The sequence below is a fragment of the Eulemur rufifrons genome, chromosome 1 (genome assembly GCF_041146395.1).
Source record: "Eulemur rufifrons isolate Redbay chromosome 1, OSU_ERuf_1, whole genome shotgun sequence".
Taxonomy (NCBI): domain Eukaryota; kingdom Metazoa; phylum Chordata; class Mammalia; order Primates; family Lemuridae; genus Eulemur; species Eulemur rufifrons.
This window is the reverse complement of record NC_090983.1, coordinates 31,660,623-31,684,389: the sequence shown is the minus strand read 5'-3', so window position 1 is coordinate 31,684,389 and position 23,767 is coordinate 31,660,623. Positions and strand designations below refer to the sequence as shown.

Genomic DNA, 23,767 nt, shown 5'->3' with positions numbered 1-23,767 from the left:
TTCTACAAGACTTAAAGCATAGGAATATAAATACTTTCCCAGATCATTTTCCAAGGGCAGCAATGTTCTTTTTGAAACAGGCCCTTGACATCTTCCTTTGTTGGAATAAAGACCTATTGTTATTTGCTTTTGAAAAAGAAACATTTATGTATCCATTTCCACCACCAAAGTTAAAAACAATATCAAGGCCGGGCAACATGGCTCACGCCTATTATCCTAGCACTCTGGGAATCCAAGGCAGGGGAATCACTTGAGCTCAGGAGTTTAAGACCAGCCTGAGCAAGAGGGAGACCTGGTCTCTACTAAAAATAGAAAAAAATTAGTTGGGCAACCAAAAATAGAAACAAAAAATTAGCTGGGCATGGTGGCGAGCGCCTGTAGTCCCAGCTACTAGGGAGGCTGAGGCAGGAGGATCCCTTGAGCCCAGGAGTTTGAGGTTGCTGTGAGTTGGCTGATGCCACACAATCTAGCCTGGGCAACAGAGCAAGACTCTGTAACAAAAATAAATAAATAAATAAATCTCAAGTTCACATGTTGCACCTAGCACCTTTCATTTAAGTTCAAATGTTTTAAATCCAAAAGTATTACAGGAGACTCACAGAAATGGCAGCGTGAAAATCAGCAAATCCTTTCCCCAAGACAGCTATACAACAAGTCAAATTATCCAAAAACACCCTTTCAGGATGCTGGAAATCAACCAACGGCAAATGACAGATTAAGAAAAACTGTTAGAATTAGATAAGAACAGGGAGTCTGTGGCATACTTGCCTGGAAGAAAATAATAAAGATAGAGTGGAAATCAATGAAATAAAAAAAAAAATAGAAAAAAAAATCAGTGAAACCAAAAGATCTTTTTCCTTTGAAAACATCAACACAATTGATAAACCTTTAGCTACACTGACCAGAAAAAAGAGAGGCCAGGCGAGGTGGCTCATGTTTGTAATCCAGGCACTTTGGGGGGCAGAGGAGGAAGGAACGCTTGAGGCCAGGAGTTTCAGACCAGCCAGGGTAACATATCAAGAATCCCATGTCTACAAAATAAGGAATAAAAAATTAGCCGGGCATGGTGGCACGTGTCTGTAGTCCCAGCAACTTGGGAGGCTGAGACAGGAAGACCGCTTGGGTCCAAGAGTTTGAAGTTGCAGTGAACTATGATGATGCCACTGCAGTCTAGCCCAGGCAACAGAGAGACCCTCTCTCAAAAAAAAAAAAAAAAAAAGAAAGAAAGAAAGAAAGAAAGACAGACAGACAGAAAAATAAAAAGGAAGAAGAAAAAAGAGAGAGAGATTGACACAAATTACCAAAATCAGGAATGAAAGAAAAGATAGCACTACCAACCTTACAAAAATTCAAAGGGTTATAAAAGAATATTATGAAAAACTTTATACCAACAAATCAGACAATTTAGATGAAATGACAAATTCTTAGAAAGATACAAATTATCAAGATTTACTTAAAAAGAAACTAAAATTAAGATTAGGTTTATAACAAGTAAAGGAATTACCTGTACTCATTAAAAATCTCGGCCGGGCGCGGTGGCTCACGCCTGTAATCCTAGCACTCTGGGAGGCCGAGGTGGGCGGATCGTTTGAGCTCAGGAGTTCGAGACCAGCTTGAGCAAGAGCGAGACCCCATCTCTACTAAAAATAGAAAGAAATTATATGGACAGCTAAAAATATATATATAGAAAAAATTAGCCGGGCATGGTGGTGCATGCCTGTAGTCCCAGCTACTCGGGAGGCTGAGACAGGAGGATCGCTTGAGCTCAGGAGTTTGAGGTTGCTGTGAGCTAGGCTAACGCCACGGCACTCACTCTAGCCTGGGCAACAGAGTGAGACTCTGTCTCAAAAAAACAAAAAAAAAAAAAAAAAAAAAAAATCTCCCCACAAAGGAAAGCCCAGGTCTGGATGGCTTAACTGGTGAATTCTATCAAATATTTCAGAAAGAAATAATACTAATCCACTATGGTCCCCCAAATTTCATGTGTTAGGAACTTAATCCCAAATGTGGCAACATTGAAAAGTAGGGCCTTTGAGAGGAGACTGGATCATGAGGGCTCTGCCTTCAGGAATGGATTAATCCACTCACGGATTAATGGATTAGTGAGTTATCATGGGGGTGGAACGGCTTTGTAAGAGGTAGAGAGACCTGAGTGCATTAGCACACTTAGCCTCCTTGCCATGTGACACTCTGAACTATAAGGGAGTCCCACCAATAAGACACTTCTGACCAGACACAGCCCTTGAACGTCTCAGGCCTCCATAACTATAATAAATAAATCCCTTTTCTTTATAAATTACCCAGTTTCAAGTATTCTGTTATAAGCAACAGAAAACGGACCAAAACATAATCCTACACAAAAATGTTATGAAGATTGACAAGAATGACTAATGAAATACTTTCATTTACAAAATAAATCTTAATTAAAGTAGGGAAACCAATTTGGCCTATCAAACATGAAGAAAAATTCCAAAATACTTTTATCATAAGACCCTGTCTTGAATGTGGCTAATATTTTACCAAAAACATTATTATTTATTTACATGCTGGAATTGGCAAGGTTAGCTATTACAGAACTCTCAGCTGAGTACTAAAAGTCTGAACAACAAGGCTGTGTGTAGCACTAACAAAATGAAAGCCAATCTAAGGCAGGCTTGGGCCTTATCTATCTAATCAGACCTGTCCTCAAAAATCAGATTTACCTCTACTCTCCATATGGTCATCAGTTATATGAGTACAGCATTTATCAAGCAGACACAGACTGTATTGCAGAGAATTCCAATCAGTTTAAGGATACAATAACAGGCTGAAAAAGATATGAAATCCCAATTTTGAAAGATAGAAGGATATTAACTATCACTAGAGCATCTGCTACCCACATTTTACAGAGAGGTTAAGTGACTCTCATGAAATCAAAAAATAGTTAGGGGCCGGGCGTGGTGGCTCACGCCTGTAATCCTAGCAATCTGGGAGGCCGAGGCAGGTGGATCGCTCGAGGTCAGGAGTTCGAGACCACCCTGAGCAAGAGCGAGACCCTGTCTCTACTAAAAATAGAAAGAAATTATATGGACAGCTAAAAATATATATAGAAAAATTAGCCGGGCATGGTGGCGCATGCCTGTAGTCCCAGCTACTCGGGAGGCTGAGGCAGAAGGATTGCTTGAGCCCAGGAGTTTGAGGTTGCTGTGAGCTAGGCTGACCCCACGGCACTCTAGCCTGGGCAACAGAGTGAGACTCTGTCTCAAAGAAAAAAAGTTAGGAACTAGATCCTCCTTTAAATATCCGTTTTTAAGCATCCCTATAAGGAAACCAGGTCTTCCTTAAACTTATTTGTCACCCTTCTTTCTCCCCCATGATTAACTCTATGATTGTAATGAAAGTACTGCTTTCATCAAAATAACTCCGTACTTATTAAAGCATGTTGCTTGCTAAACATTGAAGCAGTACTAAAATGAGTAAGAAATAGCTGCCACATCAAGAATTTCAGTTTAGGATAATACACAATTATAAATACAAAAGTATAATAGATCAAATAACAGAAAGAAAGTACTAAGTACAAAGGAAGTTCAAAGAAGGAATACATTCACATCAGCCACAGTGACTAAAAAAAGGCTTAAGGTTGGAGTCTTAAAAATGAGGAAAAAAAAAAAAGGCATAAGGGAAAAGGTAGTCGAAATAAGGCTTGGAACAGTAAGTAAGATTCAAGAAAAGGGAAGACATGGTGTGACCCGTCTGACTCGAGCATAGAGGTCAGTAGTTTGGAAACTTTTTCTACCATGATACAATTTACAAATGACATTTCCTACGACAGCCCACTGTGCCTATTCCCATGGGTGCAACTTTAAAAAGCATAAAAGCATAGAAAAGATGACTGCCTGCCATGTTCAATTTCCAGTAACCTCAAACCCCTCCCTGACATCCAAGATATACTGTATATCAGAATGCAAGTGAGAATGATCTTATAATACAAATAACCTGTAATCCATTTTAATTTTCAAAGAAAAAAACTTTCCTTTTTTTTTCCCTTTGGAGACAGTGTCTCATTCTGTTGTCCCAGCTAAAATGCAGTGGAGTCATCATAGCACACTGCAACCTCAAACTCCTGGGGTCAAGGGATCTCCCTGCCTAAGCCTCCAAAGTAGCTGGGACTACAAGCACGTCCCACCATGCATGGCTAGTCTTTCTATTTTTTGTAGAGACGGGGTCTTGCTCTTGCTCAGGCTGGTCTCAAACTCCTGAGCTCAGGCTGGTCTCAAACTCCTGAGCTCAAGCGATCCTTCCGCCTTGGCCTCCCAAAGTGCTAGGATTACAGGTGTGAGGCATGCACCTAGCCAAATAACTTTCTAACTTGAGTATAGTTTTTAGTCAAAAATTGCTTGCTACAGTCCCCACAATGGATGGTAATAATAGGTTAAGAACCATCAATGTGATGGGAAGTAAGGGTGAAAAACATTGGTCAGCGCTATCCTGAGCCATCTCAAGTACAAACCAAGGCATTTAAACAATGAAATGATTCAGGTTGTATTTGAGAAAATTACTCTGAAAGTACAGAGAGAGGGATAGTGCAGTTAAGAAGTTACTGCAAAAGTCCCATTTAGTTAGGGGAAATAGACACATAAATCAAGATGGTACTGGAAAAAGATGGTGGAATTAAGACGTGAACTAAAATAAAATTTTAAGGCTCATCCCCCCACCGGCTGATTGAATGGACCCCCTCATGGCCAAAGGAATATCCTAAAACTAAATTGCCTGCCAGGAGGAAGGAGGTCAGACATGCCTTAACTTTCCCCCCTCCCCTCTTGGGGACATTCTTTGTAACCCATTAACAGGCCTAACGGAATGCAAGACAAACCTGCAGGTCCTCAATTTACACAACAAATATATGTCCAGTGGCTTACCTCTGATAAACAGCTCCTTATGTTGAAACATTCCAATCCTTTAGACAAAGCTTCATGTCTTCAACCAATTACAAGCCAAAGAAAGAATCTTCAAACCCACCTATAACCTCTAAGCCCCACCCCCACCCCGCTTGGAGATGGCCCACCTTGTCGGGCCAAACCAATGTATGCCTCCCACATATTGATTTATGACTTTCCCCGTAACCCCAGTCTCCCCGAAATGTATAAAACCAAACTGTAACCCAACCACACCGAGTCCAGTTGCTCAAGGCTTCTTGGGCATGGTTCCAGGTCATGGTCCTCAAATTTGGCTCAGAGTAAATCTCTTTAAAATTATTTTACAGAGTTTGGCTTTTTTTCCGTTGACAAAGAAATGTGGCAAACACAAGATAAGTTTTGTGAGGCCATAGACCTATAACCTCTGTATCTCTACTGGTCTCTAGCTCAATAAATATTTGCTGAATGAATAAAAAAATAAAATCTTGATGGTGAGGCATGCATTATAGTCGTGAAGCCAGACTGGGTTCAAATAGAGCTCTTCCACTTACTAGCTCTATGACCTTAGTCAAGTTACTTGACCTCTATGCCTCAGATTTTCCATCTATAAAATGGGGCTGATAATAGTGTCTAGTTTATAGAGTAGTTCTGAGGATTAAATGAGGTTAATATATAAAGTGCTTAGAAGAGTGCCTGACACACGTATTATATAAAAGTAGCTATTATTTGTATTGGTGTATTGTACCTTTAACAGAACTTCAGAAGAGAAAAAAATGGTTTTGGGGAAAGAGTAATACACAGCACTGAGAGTGTTGTTTGGCAGTGCAGCAGAGATAATGTGGATTGGGGGACTGGGAGAAAGGACTGAGTTAGAGACTCAGAGATCTGGCTCCTGCCACTTCCCTCTGCTCCCCACGACCCACCCATGTCCCACCAAGCTCCAGCCACACCATGGTCAAGTTCTTTACTGCCTCAAGACCTTCCCATTAAGTCTATACTTTCAGGGATTTCTATAGTTCGTTACTAGAGAACCTTCTCCAAAGGTGTAAGGGCACCGTTCAAATTAAAAAAAAAAAAAAAAAAAAAAAGACCTTCCTGATACTGTTCCCTCAACTTGGAAGGCCATAGAGCATGGATTTAACCAATATTTGTTTAATGATTCAGCAGATGCATTTGGAACTCTTTTAAACGGAATAAATGTCAAATCCCTGGGAACGTATGACATTGCTGTGGAAGAAAGTATTAAGAAAAGGTGTAAGTACAGAAAAGGAGTCAGCAAATACTGTGATAGTAACCAGGATAGTTGGAGCAATCCAAGTTCTCAGAAGAGGCAAGGAGAGTGAAGACCGAAAGGACTCACTAGATCTGGCAATAATTTCAGGAAAGCAAGCTGGGGAAGTAATTTTCCATCAAGTTAGAGATGAGGGAGGTCAGACAGCTAAGGAAAAGAAGTCTACTATTAAGGATTTTGATAAGGGAGAGAAGCAGAGTTCAGGGAGGGTGATTTTAGACACAAACCCTGTCTTCAGGGTTTCTCTGATAGGAGAGTGAGGAAGTCGATGGTGAGAAGCAAACTATGGTACAACGAATACAAACATGGGGCTGCACGCCGGAGCCGCTGTGCATCTCTATTTGCAGTTTTGTAACGTCCACAGTGCTTTTTCATACGCCTTGTGTTATCTGATCGTCCCCCAGCTCCCTGATGATATACCCTCTAATGGAGTGGTTCTCAAAGTGGTCCCTGGACCAGCAGCACCATCACAGAGAACTTTTTGGAAAGGCACATTCTTGGGACCCACACCAGACCTACGGAATCAGAAACTCTGCGAGTGGGGCCTAGCAATGTTTTAACAAGTCCTCCACGGGATTCCCTATGCTCTCCAAGTCCCCACGACCACCACACTCGGGTGACAACGGCGGAGACCACTGCAAGGTGTGGCGGCCGCAGTTGGGGGGCACAATTTCCCCGGGTTAACCCTCTGCGTGGGTCCCCCTCTCTCCTAAGAGAGGCAGTGGACGACCCCACCCAGCCAGCACCGCAGGGCAACGTCGCCCTGCTAGGGACTTCGCTCGAAAGAGTTTCGCCCACCTCGGCCGGGGTGGAGACGAGGTGTGGCTTCCTTTACCCAAGCCAAGCCCCTGGGCCCGCCCTCGGTCTCCGCCCACGCAGCACCCGGACGCCCCCAGCCCTCGGGCTCCGATTTCCAGCGCTAGAGGAGGGGGCAAGGGGAGGGACTTCGGGAGGACGCGTCCAACTGCGAGACTGGCGGGGGACAGCCTCGTTCTTCCAATCCCTCCATGTGTAAAGAGGTCGGATGCGGCGGCGGTGGGAGAAAAGAGAGGTTAGTCTAGGACAGGCGTCCAGCAATATGGAACCCAATAATGTGATAACAAGCCTTGAAAACCCTCCTTCGTCCTTTTTCCTACTTTCCCACCCTCAGCCCCAAGGAATGGAAAAGGTGGAGGTTCAAGGCCGCGCTCAAGGCGGGGCGCGGGGCTGTGCACGGAGAAGAAATCTCGCGATAGGAGAGCAGCGGGGCGGGGGTGGCACCTCTTCCCTCCTCCTTCTCCTCTTCGCGTTAGTTCCGGTCGCAGAGGAGACACCGCCGCAGTTGCCGCCACATCGGGGATTTCTGGCTCTTTTCTCTTCGCCTTAAATTCGGTGAGGCCTGGCGCCCTGCTTGTTCCTGGGCTGACGTTGCGGCCCGTCGACGCTGGGCAGGGAGGCGGCAGGCCCAGTGCGGGGGGACTCGGGTGGGCCCGAGCGGAGGCCGCCACATGAGCCCTGGCCGGATCCGGGGCCTGGACAGGAAGGCCAGGGCTGCCGCTCCAGCAGGGAGGCCGAGGGGCTGCCGGGGTCGGGAAGTGGGGTCCGGGTGCGCGTCGCGGCGCAAAAGGCAGTGACCGCAGCGAGCCCCCTCTGGGCGCTGCCCGGCCTGGGTAACAAAGCCTCCGCGGCCTCTGTTAGGTGATGCACGCGTGGGGGGGTTCCGGCGGGCGGGGCGGAGGAGCCGCCACCACCACTGCGGCCGCCTCCTCCGCCGCTGCTTGCTCTGGAGGGCGGGCGGATGTACGGGGCGGCGGGGGCCCCGGCGCGAAGCGCCTCGGCGCCTGTGGTCCGCTCGTTGCGGCGGCCGCCACCACAGGCTACAGGGTCAGTGGAGAAGGGGCTTCGGAACCCTACGGCGCCCCGCTGTGGCCAAGGGGCCTTGGGCGGGGAGCGGGTGATCTGTCGCTCGTGCGGGAGGCATAGGAAGGGTGTGGATTGGGAGACACGTGCTCAGGAGGAGGCTTGGACTGTAGGGTATGGGCAGAGGAGGCTGGGCTTGCTCCGGGCTAATTTTGCAGGCTGGAGTGGTGCAAGCGGCCGCTGCGGTCACAGGCACGACTTGGGGTAGGGTGGTGTTGCTCATAACCGGTCTCCCCAGAAGAAGCGATTCACCTCTTGACGGTGTCTTAGAATTAACATACACGTTTTGGATATCTCCTGACCGTGGTGATAGACTCTGCATTCTGTGGTGCTTAGAAGTAATGGAAGATGCAGGCGAGTTGAAAGAGGAATGTGGAAAAGACCAGTTATGTTATGATGGGTGATTTACCACCAATCACTGTGGCACCCTAAAGTCATTTAAAAGTGTAGTTCACTTCTCTCAAGAGTTTCTTGTAGGGAGAAATGAGCGTTTTTGATGTTACATTTAGTTTAAGTGAAGGTAATTCTTTGTATCTGCACCAGATTATTGTCAAGCTGAAAGTGTGTTCCATTTGATTTATATGTAACTAGACTAAGGTTTGATGCTTTGTTTTTAAAATGAGTGTAATGACACTGATAATGAGGCCTTATTTTTCTTTTCCTAGGGTGTCTTTTATGAATAATCAAAAGCAGCAAAAGCCAACGCTATCAGGCCAGCGTTTTAAAACCAGAAAAAGAGGTAAACATTTATGTGTTAATGTCTGTCTTTACACCTCCAGAATCTTTTGTATCCATTTAAGCTTATGCTTGAACAAAAAGGTTAATTGATAAAAAGACAGCTCCTGATTCGGTCACCCAAATTGTGTGAAGATTTTTCAAAGAAAAATCAGACTTTACTCATGGAGGTTAATTATGGAATAACATTCACATTATAATGTCTTTTGAAATACAGATTTAGTGGGAAAAGTATTAGAATTACATTAACTACCTTTTTGTATTAGTGAATACAAAAAGGGTATAAGTGAATATTGAGTTGTAGCCAGGCACTGTGCTGGTAATACAAAGCTAAGTAAGATCTAGTCTCAGGTACATTTTTGTATTAAGCTTAATATTTTCCCAGAACACTTTTAAATGTTACTGCTCAAAAGTGCAAAGTAACCTTATTTTGCAGGAAGTTTTGAGGAAGTAGAGAATTGGGTCAACTACCCGTTATAAGTTGTGTTTTTCATTTTCTACCCTTAGCAGACACTTTGGGATGTATATTACAGAGCCTTATAATCTCTAATCATAGTCTGGCCCCTTGTAGTGGTGGTGGTGGGGAGACCAGAGTGTGATTTGTGATTCTAGTCTTTGCACATTCATTTTGATTTAGCCAGTAAATTTTCTTAAGTAGCAGGAGTTGTAAACTAGAGCAATTTGGCAGTAATAAGGGAGTGTCTGTATCCTCTGAGTATGTGAATTACTGGCATTACCTTTCTATAAATAATAGCAAGTAACTTTATCATTATTGTTAGCATCAGAGAGAGCTGTCATTGCCCCAGTTCCAGATAAAGATCATTGATGACTTCTTGGCTAGCTGTTGATTGGGGTCCTGGGTAGGGTGAACAACCATCCCTATTTGCCTGGGATTGAGGGAGTTACCAGGACGCGAGACTTTCAGTGCTAAAACCAGGAAAGTCCTAGGTGAACAGAGAGGAGTTTGTCACCCTAGTGCTACGTGAAAATTAAGATATCATCTGACCTAGATGGAGAAATCAAAACCCTATTATGGAGTGTATGAAAGCAACTCAGTAAAGGCTAGGTATGTGGGCAGGGCACCGGTCTGAGTGCTTTCTATTTTATTAATGTTAGTTAATATTTACAACAACTTCATGGGGTAGATACTATTCTTATCCCCATTTTACAGTAGGGGAATTCAGGCATAGAGAGACACAAGACACTAGCATATGTTGCTCACCTCTGAAATTTGTTTGAAAAGGTAGTAGAAAAAAGTAACACAATTCTTGTGAGTAGGCCATCCTGCCTTGTGTTTGCTGAGGAGAAACTTCCAAAGGATGTGCATTTAGTCTCATCTTGTGTTTGCTTATTGTAGGTCTTGGGTAATCTAGCTGGTGTTTGTTTTTTTTCCAGCTTCTGAAATAAATGAAATTTTGATGAATTTAGTTAACTTATTCAGTAGTTAATAGTTTTCTGGCATTTTGGAAAACCTTTTAAAACTAAATGTTTTGGGTTTCCCTCCCTCCTTCCCCAGATGAAAAAGAGAGGTTTGACCCTACTCAGTTTCAAGACTGTATTATTCAAGGCTTAACTGAAACTGGTACTGATTTGGAAGCAGTAGCTAAATTTCTTGATGCTTCTGGAGCAAAACTTGATTACCGTCGATATGCAGAAACACTCTTTGACATTCTGGTGGCTGGTGGAATGCTGGGTAAGTGTCTGGATTTTGTGAATTTAATAATTTAGGGAAATATGTGTAGAGATTATGGATAATCTAGAATATGAACTGTTTGACAAACTTATCAAATGGGTGGTGTTTTGGTGGTGGTGTATTTTGTTCTGTTATTGCCATGTAGGCTTTTCCATTCTTTTCCTCCCAAGTCATAGTTGTTAGATTGCCTTGCTCTATCTAGCTTCTTACAGAACCATAACCCTTAAGGATGACTGTTCTCTAGCTAATATGTAAAGTCCCTGTAACATCCCCAGTTAGTGATTTTTTTTTTCCCTAACCTGTGTTTGAACACTCCCAGTTAGTGGAGAAATCCTTACCTCTTGTTCTGTCCTGTGAAATACTTCTACCTGAAAGCTCTAATCCTGCACTGTTCAGTACAGTAGCTGCATTGTGGCTTTTAAGTACTTGGTATGAGGCCAATCCAAATTGAGATGTGTTGTAGGTGTAAAATACACATTGGATTTTAAAGACAATTGAAAGAAAGAATGTAAAATGAGTCAGAAGTCCTTTCGTATACATGCAGAAGGGAAGCTTAGAAAAAAGCTTAAGTGGCATGTAGTCACACAGTTTACTCAGGTAGTGGAACTGGGAACTTCAAAATTCATGCCTTCTAATGGCCTAGTCAAATGAGTATTTCTTTGATTGGATTACCAGTTTATGGTAAGAAATAACGAAAGATTTCTCTTTTCTATTCATAATATCACTATCAGCGAGGCTTTTTAAAAAAATCTTTTAAAAACATTTACTAAGGACATTTTCAAACATGTCCTAAAGAAAATAGTATAATGAACATCTCGTCTGTTCCCAACTTAACGATTATCAGCACACAATCGTACTTTGTACTGTACCCCCACTTTTATCCCCTACCCTGTTTTTTAAAGTATAAAGTCTCTAACTTGTGGGTTTTTATAGTAAAGCCTCTTTGGAAGGTTGAATGATTGTTTCCTGTATGGAAAGTTACATGTAATAATCAAAACATCTTCACTTGACAGATTTGGCTGTATTGTGTGGTTAATGCAATGGATTTCAGTGGGCTGCTAACATGGTGCTAAGTTTATTCCTGTATAAATTGTTTTACTTTATTTTATAATGAAGTCCTTATAGAAAGTAAGTAGAAATGATTGCAATTTAAAATGAAAGTCACTGCAAATTTTTTGCAAAATGTATCTTAGCCCCAGGTGGTACATTGGCAGATGACATGATGCGTACAGATGTCTGCGTGTTCGCAGCACAAGAAGACCTAGAGACCATGCAAGCATTTGCTCAGGTAAATGAAACTACCTAATTATTTTTCAGTTAGCTGCTGCCCATCCAACTAACATTTAAGGAATATTCTGCTTTTAGAAGTTTACTGGTGGAAAGTTGAAGGAATTTGATTTTAAGTTTTCAGGATGTTCTTCTTCATACAGTATAATAAATTTAGAACTTCAGGTGTGTTAAGGAGAACAAAATAGAAGAGATTAAATTAGCTCTCCCTTTCCTATTTGTCCTTCTGGAATTGTTCTTTTTTTAAGAAAAATGTCAAGCTGGAAAGGAAAATCCGTTCCCTGTTGTAATTTCCATAGTTGAAGAATTCTGCGTACAATTATTTTAAAGATAAATGCGTTGTAGGCAGATCAGCTTATTAATCAAGATTTCATTTGAAGGTTTCATGCATAGTTATGTTTGTATTACTGTAAGCAAAGAATTTAAATGCATCTAACCTAGACATTGTTATCAGGAAATATAGAACTGTATTCATGATTTTATTCTGTGCATGTCCTACAAATGAATAAATGAGTTGTATTTGAGCAATAAGAAGTCCTTGTTTAATACACGGTAATAAAAGTCTACTGAGAGGTGGCTATTAAAGTGTTAATAGCATTGGTATATTGTAGGATTTGGGAGTTGACAGAACTCTTCTCAGGCTGGTTTAAACAGCTTGTAAGCTGTAATATCCAGTGGAAGGTTCATGTCTTTGCTGTTCTAGAAATATTATGGAAAAGATCTCAGTGGCCCTGACCTAGATCTTGTAGCAACCTGACATTTGCACGTATGAAGTTAATGAATTCGTTTAATGTTCTTCATAGGTTTTTAACAAGTTAATCAGGCGCTACAAATACCTGGAGAAAGGTTTTGAAGATGAAGTAAAAAAGGTATGAGGAGTAATATGCGTTGTGGAAAAGAAAAAGTTGGGGGTCAGAAAGGGAAATGTTAAATCCTAATTCTGCCACAACATTGAGATAATTTTAGATATTTAGATAGGCTGTCATTGAAATGTTTGGGAGTATATCATTTAGTTTATTAAAATATTTCTAGGCCAGGTACAGTGGCTCACGCCTGTAATCCTACCACTCTGGGAGGCTGAGGTAGGAGGATCACTTGAGCTCAGGAGTTCAAGACCAGCCTGAGCAAGAGCAAGAACCTGTCTCTACTAAAAATATAAAAAATTAGCCAGGCATGGTGGCACATGTCCCAGCTACTTGGGAGGCTGAGGCAGGAGGATCGCTTGAGCCCAAGAGTTTGAGGTTGCTGTGAGCTAGGCTAACACCATGGCACTCTAGCCCAAGGCAACAGAGTGAGACTCTGTCCATATATATATATATATATTTATTTATTTCTAACTTGCTGTGTACTGTTTCTTAGCTCAGTGTCCCAACAAATGGCAGAGGACTAAAAATATCAAAGTGAAATTTGTTCAGGAAATTTAGCCTACTTGGTATTTGAGTCCCGGCCTTCAATATTTCAGATACAAATGCACAGAAAATCTGGTACCATTAATAGTAATGTTTATCAAATACCAGACACTGTTCTAATTATATTAACTCACTTAATATTCATTAAAACCCTCTGAGGCAAGTTTTATTATCCACATTTTATATGTGAGGAAACTGAGTCACAGGGATTAAGTAACTTGCCCGAGATCATTCAGCTAATGAGTGTAATAGAAATACAAACTTGGATGGTGAAGGCCCCAGAGCCCATGAGTGTAATCAATACAGTATGCCTTACTACTTCTCTTAATATAATGCAATTGCTCTTTTAACCTTTAACTATTTGCTTTTACAGCTGCTGCTGTTCTTAAAGGGTTTTTCGGAGTCAGAGAGGAACAAGCTGGCTATGTTGACTGGCGTTCTTCTGGCTAATGGAACACTTAATGCATCCATTCTCAATAGCCTTTATAATGAGAATCTGGTTAAAGAAGGTAATCAACCTTTAGTAAAGGATGGTCTGTAGTTGGCTTAAGAGTGAGGTGGATAAGAGCATGAAAGGTGAACTGATAAAAGGGCATGATTTACCATTCATAGATGTGATTTGTGTGATGGTCTTAGTTTATTAACCATCCTTAAATTTAATAAGCTAATTTCAATTCAAGACACCTAATGTATACTTTGGGCATCCCAGTTTAATGGTTTTCTTTAGGCATACAACAAATAGGGTTTAGGCAAAAGGCGATTATATGTGATGGAAGTAAAATAAGAATCACTGTTGGGAACCCTAAAAGATTAATGCCAATTTGGAGACTTGGATACATCTTTAATGGAAAAAACATTGGGGAAAACGTCAAGCTGAAAAGGAAAATCAGTTCCCTATTGTGGCTTCAATCATTGAATTACTCTGTACAGTAATTTTTTTTTAAAGCTAACTTTTTTTTTTTTTTTTTTTTAACTACTTGGCGTACTGAGTATTTTAAGTTACCTTTAGTTGTCACAATAGCCCTGTCAAATGTGGGGACTTTGACCCTCAATTAACATATTAGAAAATACTTAGTAACTTGGCCAAGAATGCACAACTAGCAAATGGTAGAATAGGGAAATTGGAGAAATGGTAAATGGTGGAAGAGGAAAGCTCAGTAGTGAGTTTGGGGAGAAAGAGTAGTCTCAACATGGTTGGATGTGAGGGGATACAGTGATTGAAACCAGGAAGGTACTTCTGTTAAGTTCCTTTCTTTTACAGGGGTTTCAGCAGCTTTTGCTGTAAAGCTCTTTAAATCATGGATAAATGAAAAAGATATCAATGCAGTAGCTGCAAGTCTTCGGAAAGTCAGCATGGATAACAGACTGATGGTTTGTAACTTTTTTCTTCCCATTCTTGTCAACAGGTATATTTTTAGATCTGTGAAAAGAGAAAATGTTTTTCTTAATCTGATTTAAAGACAATTTAACCGGATTAAATTCTCTTTTCAGGAACTCTTTCCTGCCAATAAGCAAAGCGTTGAACACTTCACAAAGTATTTCACTGAAGCAGGCTTGAAAGAGCTTTCAGAGTATGTTCGGAATCAGCAAACCATAGGAGCTCGGAAGGAGCTCCAGAAGGAACTTCAAGAACAGATGTCCCGTGGTGATCCATTCAAGGATGTAAGCTGCTTTTGTTAAACCATGTTTTTACGGCTAAGCTTCACTCATTTGAGAAACTTAATAAAGTATTTCACCAGGACAAGTTTGAGTTAATAGTTATAGAATGTTATACTGGGAGTTTGCCTCAATCATTTTCATAAGCTTATTCAGATGCCCAGAAATGTAAGGTTGGGGCTCCACACCCCCTCCAGTTTTAAAGGGTCTCCATTTATGTAGTTGTAGCCAATTGCATGGAAGGGTTGGGTTTTTTTTTTTTTTTACGCTTTTGTAGAAGGTCTGAATTTAACGTGTGAAGTATGTACATATCAAAACTGACTTCTGTTGCTAAATTTGGAATCTTTCGCAGATAATTTTATATGTCAAGGAAGAGATGAAAAAAAACAACATCCCAGAACCAGTTGTCATTGGAATAGTCTGGTCAAGTGTAATGAGCACCGTGGAATGGAACAAAAAAGAGGAGCTTGTAGCAGAGCAAGCCATCAAGCACTTGAAGGTATTAGAACTGTGCCTTGACAAAACAAACTGTTCTGCTTTTAAGTGGGGATAAGTGAACGATGACTATACTTTTCTAAGAATTTATCACGGTTCCTGGGGGTGACCCATCAGTAAGTAAACAAATAACATCAATTATTGATAACACTTTCAAGTCTGAGTGGGCTTTCTTTGGTTCACAAGTTAAAAACAAGAACATATTTAAAAGGAGCTTAAGCCTGTAATTTAATGTTTGCTTTGAGAGAATATTGGGAAATAGGAGTGTTCTCTTTTTTCCTCTAAAATACTGTTTCACAGCTACCTGGAGTATTTGCTACAGTATTGCTTATTTGACTTTGATGCTTTAGTAGACTTTTCTGCTTTACTGTATTGTTTTTAAGTTCTGGTACGTAGCTTATAATTCACAGTGATAGTAATAGATGAGTTATGTTCTGTACTATAGGAATTTTTTAATGGATGGTCTTGTAATGACTAAATCTTTTCTTCCTTTACTTTAAAAGCAATACAGCCCTCTACTTGCTGCCTTTACTACTCAAGGTCAGTCTGAGCTGACTCTGTTATTGAAGATTCAGGAGTATTGCTATGACAACATTCATTTCATGAAAGCCTTCCAGAAAATAGTGGTGCTTTTTTATAAAGGTAATTTAAATTTTGAATTTTGTGAATACATTTAAGAAATATCCTTAAAAACTCAAAAATACAAATGAAGGCCGGGCGCGGTGGCTCATGCCTGTAATCCTAGCACTCTGGGAGGCCGAGGTGGGCGGATCGTTTGAGCTCAGGAGTTCGAGACCAGCTTGAGCAAGAGCGAGACCCCATCTCTACTAAAAATAGAAAGAAATTATATAGACAGCTAAAAATATATATAGAAAAAATTAGCCGGGCATGGTGGCACATGCCTGTAGTCCCAGCTACTCGGGAGGCTGAGACAGGAGGATCCCTTGAGCTCAGGAGTTTGAGGTTGCTGTGAGCTAGGCTGACGCCATGGCACTCACTCTAGCCTGGGCAACAGAGTGAGACTCTGTCTCAAAAAAAAACAACAACAAAAAAAATATACAAATGAGTAATTATCTGAACATCGGCTCCCTCAACTATTTTATTAATACTGCTAGTTATAAGACAGTCACCTGATTAAATTGGTTGCTTTTTAGTGCATTGGTATCAAACATCTCTAAACCCCATTCACAAGTTAAAATCTAAAATCTAAAGCTTTAATTATTCAGCCTCACGAGTTTTTTTTTTTTTTTTTTTTTGAGACAGAGTCTCACTCTGTTGCCCAGGCTAGAGTGAGTGCCGTGGCGTCAGCCTAGCTCACAGCAACCTCAAACTCCTGAGCTCAAGCGATCCTCCTGTCTCAGCCTCCCGAGTAGCTGGGACTACAGGCATGTGCCACCATGCCCGGCTAATTTTTTCTATATATATTTTTAGCTGTCCATATAATTTCTTTCTATTTTTAGTAGAGGTGGGGTCTCGCTCTTGCTCAGGCTGGTCTCGAACTCCTGAGCTCAAACAATCCGCCCACCTCGGCCTCCCAGAGTGCTAGGATTACAGGCGTGAGCCACCGCGCCCGGCCAGCCTCACGAGTTTTGCTTCCTATACTCGAGCCACATCAAATTCCCAGGTCCCTTCCCCAGACACACTCATCATATCTCTGGAGGTTTCAGCCTGTGTGAAGCCTGCTTGTCTTCATCTTGCCCCACCACCCACTGTTCACTTTCACTTGTCCTTCAAGACCAATTCAAATCAGTTTGATTAAAAGCCCCTGTTCCAGTTATGATTCCCTTCTCTGGGATCCCAATTTCAGAAACCTGATCTAAAGTGGTTACCAAAGACAAGACCTCTGTTGGGAGAGAACCCATTGCAGTTATTTAATTTACTGTGGTTAGTGATAACGCTTTTAAATTGTGCATTAATCAGACCAGCCTTGATCCCAGTGAGTATAGTAGGTGTGCACATGTATTCTGACCCCTAGTTTTCGTAGATTATTTTGTTGGTTTGTATATTCTAAACTTAGAATAGGAATCTACCCTGATTCCCAAAACTTTTTTTTTCAAGAAGGTATGGGGTGATGAACTCTTGAGTTCCCACGCTGCAGTGATTGTCAGTGTGTGATTAGGTTTCTTGGGAGCATTTATACCCCACTTACTCCCCCTCGCTCAGATTGTTTACAAACCCTAGAGATTGTCATTGAATTCTTAACATTTCTCAATGTGGATCTGTAATCTCTAAAGTATAAGGACTTTTTTCTTTTTAATAAAACCAACATTTTTACACTTTAAAATATTAGCAAATTCTGGCCGGGCGCGGTGGCTCACGCCTGTAATCCTAGCACTCTGGGAGGCCGAGGCGGGTGGATTGCTCAAGGTCAGGAGTTCGAGACCAGCCTGAGCGAGACCCCGTCTCTACTAAAATTAGAAAGACATTATATGGACAACTAAAAATCTATATAGAAAAAATTAGCCGGGCATAGTGGCGCATGCCTGTAGTCCCAGCTACTTGGGAGGCTGAGGCAGTAGGATCGCTTAAGCCCAGGAGTCTGAGGTTGCTGTGAGCTAAGCTGACGCCACGGCACTCACTCTAGCCTGGGCAACAAAGTGAGACTCTGTCTCAACAAAAAAAAAAAAAAAAAAAAAAATATTAGCAAATTTTCTACTAAATATTCCTGATTGTTTAATACAGGTTTCTCAACCTCGGCATTACTAACATTTTGGGCCAGTTAACTCTATTAACTCTTCTTTGTAAGTGACCATCTTGTGCATTATAGTGTTCAACAGCATCCCTCATCTCTATGCAGTAGTTGCCAGTAGCACCTCTCCCCAGTATGACAACTAAGAATGTCCCCTGAGAGACAAAATTGCCTTCAGTTCAGAAAAATCACTGGTTTCAGGAGGTTTTTACCCCAGTTTGTTGTAGTTTGGTACGTTGGCAACAAGTTGATAAATGTCTCTTAATGTAGGGTTCCCGTTTCGTCTTTTCTGTATTTCTTAAAATTGATTGTTGAAGAAACCAGTATTTGAATATAGGTTTATCGTACAGACATGAAAAATAGTTGTTTTTACTTAACTTTTCAATAGGGTCTTGTTTGCCAACCAGGCATTTGCACCTAAGGTGATTCTGACTTTGTCTGAAGTAGAAAAATATGTTAAAACTCCCCTAATGTAATGATTATTCATTCTTTATAGCTGAAGTCCTGAGTGAAGAGCCCATTCTGAAGTGGTATAAAGATGCACATGTTGCAAAGGGAAAAAGTGTCTTCCTTGAGCAAATGAAAAAGTTTGTAGAGTGGCTCAAAAATGCTGAAGAAGGTAAGTCTCTTTCTTTGTGCAGGTTGGTTTGAAAGCTTGGAACCTAATTTTAATGTGGCCATAGTGTGTGTCCACACGCACTTCCTTCTTTCATTCTGATGCCACTTTGTACCTAGAATACAGGTTTTTGTTCACTTATGACAGACAGCAAATAGTTGTTTGATTTAAGGCAGGTGGAGAAAACTGGGCTTTAATCATTATAGTATATTTATGGCTCTGCCGTAATACTAAAGATTCTTAGAAGAGGAATTGAAAATTTTGAGAATATTTCAAATTTATGAATTTTGAGATTTATAAATGAATGCTTTTGAATTATCCCTCTCATCTAATAATAAGATTTCTTATGATAGAAAGCTTTAAAGTTATAAGTGAGAACTTTTACCTTCTAATATATAATGCTTGACTACATTTTTCCCCTTTTCTAGAATCTGAGTCTGAAGGTGAAGAAGGTGACTGAATTTTGAAACTACACCCTCAGTAAAGCAAACAGGAGTTGTAGATAAAATGTCATGTCTCATGTGTCCTGGTTCTTACATCTTCCTACCTCCCTATATCAAGCATGATATAAGGGCTTTCATGGCAAATTTTATTTTAACTGTTTCTATGGTTACTGGAAATGTTGGGTTTAGTTTCTAAAACCATGTTTTAAGTAGCTGCAGGAGCTATAGATTTGAATCTAATGTTGCATTAGTCTTTTCAGTTATCTTCTACCTCCTGTATTTTCTACTGTAATAATGTAATTTAAGGCCTTCCACAATGAACAGTTCACTTTATTCCCTGGGTTTTCTATAAACAGTTTTCAAGATATGATTTGGTTAAAAATAATTTGTTATAAAAATTCTGTTTGCAAATTAAACTGTAAAAGTATACAAAGTCTCAAAAGGCAATGGTTTGTGTGATAATTTGGTATGCCCAGAGCCCTACTCATCAATGAAAATCTCATCTACAGTAATTGAATTCATTAACATGAATCTTAAGTATTTAGACCATTGCTTGCATGTTAACATTTTTTTTTTTTGCCTTTTTAACCCCAGATGTCCTTAAGCTCATTTGTTTGCTATGGTTTTCATCCTTAGTGAAGCCATGGAAAACAAACTTCAAAAGTTGGAGAAATCAAATGTGGCAGAGGTGGTGGGAAGAACATTGTGCTTTTTCCTATTGAGAAACTTCTGTATTCAATTTGTATATTTCCAGGCAGAGCAAATGAGTATTCTTTTAATACGACCATTTTCAAATGTACCTAGAAGAGTCTTATCATTTAAAACATTTTATATTCAGAATATGCTTAGATTGATAGGAAAGGACTCATAAAGAAATTGGAGCAAAGGAAATGACAGATGTATGTATAAACCCTGTAAAAATTGTTGAAAGTGTTAAGAGTCAGCATGTTCTAATTGGGAATCTAGCTATAACTTGGATTTCCTATTGGCTTAGAGAATTTATAAAGAATGAAGTGCAATGATAATTACATATTCCTACTTGGTCATACCGGACTAGCTTCATTCTCTTAAAATACTCAGTAATGACTCAAGCATCTGGCTATTAACATATATCCTAGTTGCCATTTTTTAATTGCCATGAGCCAAATACTTCTTCCATACAATTGATCCATTTATTTTAATGGCTGCCTTTCAATTTTCATCTTCCTTTTCTTGCTGCTACCCATCTATGTATGTAGACATTAGAGGGGAAAAAATGTAGTCACATTTTTTGATGAAAAGACTTTGTGTTAAAAGTGAATATTCTGAAGGTTTTTTAATTGGTGAGAGAAACTAGCCTGGAATAATGCTACCAGAAACTGAGTGGAAATTGCCCCTTTTGAAGGTGCCATTCTTATGAGCCAAGAGTTTGGTGTTTAAAAGTTCATCTTGAGGGAATAACGTGTAATATAATTTGAAATAAAGGTATAGTAACCTTTAAAAAAGAGCATTATAACTGATAACATTGTGAATGGGGTGAATTTGTTAAATGAATAACTTTGATAAAGTTTTCGTGCACAGGCAAAATGTATTCACTAGATTTCTATGTAGTGATCTGCTTTTACTTTGTAATTTGTAGTCCTTGAAAGACTTTTTTTTAAAATAAAGTCCATCCTTACACTTAGGCTGTATAGATCAGTCTTTTTTTTTTGGTAAATTCCATGTTAAAACCTAGTGGATTGTATGTTGTGTGTTGGGATGTCTTTACTGTATAGCATTAAATAATAATTACTCCTTTCATAACTCCCAAACTGTAAACACTTACACAGAATTATGATATAGCTGAAACTACATTAACATTTCTATAACCAAGTCGTTGCATGTTACTGCCATACAAAATGTGCTGTTTTATTATATACTGTATATAGTGAAAGAGTGTGTGGTCTTCGAGAAGTACATTCTGATCTTTGATCATAGTTTTTTTCTTCATAATGACAGTAGTGTTTACTTACCTACAATATTATAGTAAATGGATAAGTCAACCTGTGACAGTATAGTGCAAAGAAAAGGAATGCTTTATAAAAAGACTGTAGATTTTCATTTTGAATCTTAAGTGTTAGTTTTAGAACTCAGCTGCCAGTGCAAGCCTATGGCCTCAGATATGTAATTCTTAATATAGTTGTTAAATTGTACTTTTTATCATGATTGGATAAATGTTAATTGATTTTCCTAACTTGGTGTCAGTATCTAAGGATGTCTCCTCTTGGAAACTATAAACCGTGTTTTTAGAGCTGATCATAAGTTTCTTAATCATACTCTGGGAGTATTGTTCTAGAAGTATTTATTATTCTGTTGTTATAAAAACTGCAGTTACCAAAAATGCCACAGGATATTTTGATATAGCATAGTTTTGATAGTGAAGGGAAGTGCATGTGACCAAGAGATTAGTTCTAATTCAGTTTTTTAAAGCTTTTCTCCATTATCAATACCCAGCCTAGAAACCTTTTTATGCTTTTTTTCTAATAGTACCCCCAATACATTTTAGTACCATAGATATGCTGTATATGTGCTATATCTGTGCTTTATATATGAAAAAAGTGAAAGTTTTTTGGTCCCCCTTGGGAGCAGTATCACCCCCATTGAGAATGCATATTGTAATCTTTTTTAAAAGAGAAATGAGACCTAGTGGTAGACATTTGTGTTGGCAGACGTGTCCTTATGCTTGCCTGGACTGCCAAGCGGTATTCTTTCTGTCAGGGTCAGTAGAACCTGAAGGAAATTTGTCTGCCAGTCACTATCTTGCTTTGTACCTTAGCCCACCATAGGCACCAGGCAAAGCATTTCCCATGGGCTTCTGAGGTCTTAACAGATTCTTACTTGATTATGAATGTATCATTAAGTGGAATCATTTGGGTTCCTTCTAATCTATAAAAATTAGTGGAAATCCTCCAGATGAGTGATTTAAAGTTGTAGGCATAACACTGACAAATGATACTGAAATTTTGTTGATAAACCTTACTGCCATAAGTAGGCTGCTTGCAGGAACTAAGAACTATTGGTTGGCTCTAACTATAACATAGATGCCAAAGTTTTAGTGTACATCATTACTTAGATTACTGAAATAGCTTTTGTAAAAATATTCCTCATGCTATTAACAGGTGCCATGTAAAATAGGTGAATTTCTGTGAGAATTCTAGTAAATCGCCTTGCTAAGATTTTTTTCATGTTCAGTATTAGTTATCTAGTATCAATAATGAAGTATTTCTGTTCAGCAGCCTACTGAGGCCTAGAGGTGTTTAAAATATTGAGAATATGGCCGTGCACAGTGGCTCACACTTGTAATCCCAGCACTCTGGGCAGCCGAGGCGGGTGGATTGTTTGAGCTCAGGAGTTCGAGACCAGCCTGAGCAAGAGCGAGACCTGGTCTCTACTAAAAATAGAAATTATCCAAACAACTAAAAATAGGAAAAATTAGCCGGGCATGGTGGTGCATGCCTGTAGTCCCAGCTACCCGGGAAGCTGAGGCAGGAGGATCATTTGAGCCCAGGAGTTTGAGGTTGCTGTGAGCTAGGCTGATGCCATGGCACTCTAGCCCAGGCAAGAGAGTGAGACTCTGTCTCAAAAAAATAAAATATTAAGAATAAAAAGTTTTTCAGTAGGCTTGATTTAAGTGAAATTTGGATGATGTGATGAGTACTTTTGATATCAAAATAATGAATTTATATTGGCCTTTTGTCTAAGAACTTGAATTATGGTGGATTCGTATCTGAACACAATCGTAGGCATAGAAACTGGATCATTTGAAAGGCTTCCTGACTCCTTTCCTTCCCCCTTTTCCACCCATTTAGCTATGGGAATTGGCAGTCACATCAAATCCAATTATTTTCGTTTTCCAATGCATTTTGTGATCCTTCTATCTTTATTCTAGGATTATAGTCTCAGTTCTTAATGAATTGAAAGGATGAGGCTACTTTACAAATGTATTCAGTCATTGTCAATTTAGTAACCCTTAATCAGAACCTTAGTTGTTAAAAGCTCAACTGTTTGTGATGCCTACTGTAGTTCCCTAGAGGAGACAGCGGTAAAAATGCAGAATCCCTTGCTTTGTAGACTTTATCTAGAAGGACTGATATCTTGTTAAACTATGATATGATTAGAATGTTTATGGTTGTATAATGAATTTGGGGTGCTACAAAGTATCAAATATAATGGAGCTGTTCTGTTTCAGAGAATTTCCCTTCTGTGTAACCATTTAAAAATATCTGAACAAACAAGCTAGGGGCTAGTTCATGCTAAGGACAAAAATAGTGTAAGCCTTTTTTTTTTTTTTTTTAGCTCAAATCCTAAAGGCTGTGCTTAACTTAGAGGTAAACCTACTGGAAGTACATAACCTGTTTATAGACTAAAGCCTATTTTACTTCAAAAAGATATTCTACAGTCTCTGGAATTTTAAGAATAAAATATTTTCTCTGTAAATACACCTCATTTCCATTCTAGTTAGGACTAATGGTGCCCAGCATGGCAGACAGTTGAAGAACGGAGAAAACTGGATAGCTGGTAATCCAGATCACTCTTGGCACACAACAACCTCAAGTACAGCCATCCAAGCCAGTAATTATATTGCTGCATTACTTCTGTGTTTAACTGCGAAACTTGCTTCTTGTCTGTACCCTTGAAAGT

The 23,767-nt window shown here is 39.9% G+C and overlaps 1 protein-coding gene across 3 annotated transcripts; it reads left to right on the top strand.

Moving 5' to 3' along the window:
- The first annotated feature begins 7,478 nt into the window (after positions 1-7,478).
- On the top strand, positions 7,479-20,903 carry BZW1 (basic leucine zipper and W2 domains 1). Of its 3 annotated transcripts, none has more exons than XM_069487277.1 (12): positions 7,479-7,557; positions 8,751-8,824; positions 10,337-10,513; positions 11,707-11,801; positions 12,604-12,669; positions 13,583-13,718; positions 14,471-14,580; positions 14,701-14,871; positions 15,218-15,364; positions 15,864-16,002; positions 18,546-18,668; positions 19,094-20,900. In XM_069487277.1, the coding sequence occupies exons 2-12, from the start codon at positions 8,761-8,763 to the stop codon at positions 19,123-19,125; spliced, it is 1,260 nt and encodes a 419-aa protein (XP_069343378.1). In that variant the 5' UTR covers positions 7,479-7,557; positions 8,751-8,760; the 3' UTR covers positions 19,126-20,900. The 3 variants fall into 3 exon arrangements, with proteins under 3 accessions (XP_069343378.1, XP_069343356.1, XP_069343470.1); XM_069487255.1 differs by lacking the exon at positions 7,479-7,557 and adding an exon at positions 7,964-8,049 and having other exon boundaries at positions 19,094-20,901; XM_069487369.1 differs by lacking the exons at positions 7,479-7,557; positions 8,751-8,824; positions 11,707-11,801 and having other exon boundaries at positions 10,368-10,519; positions 19,094-20,903.
- Positions 20,904-23,767: the final 2,864 nt, after the last annotated feature.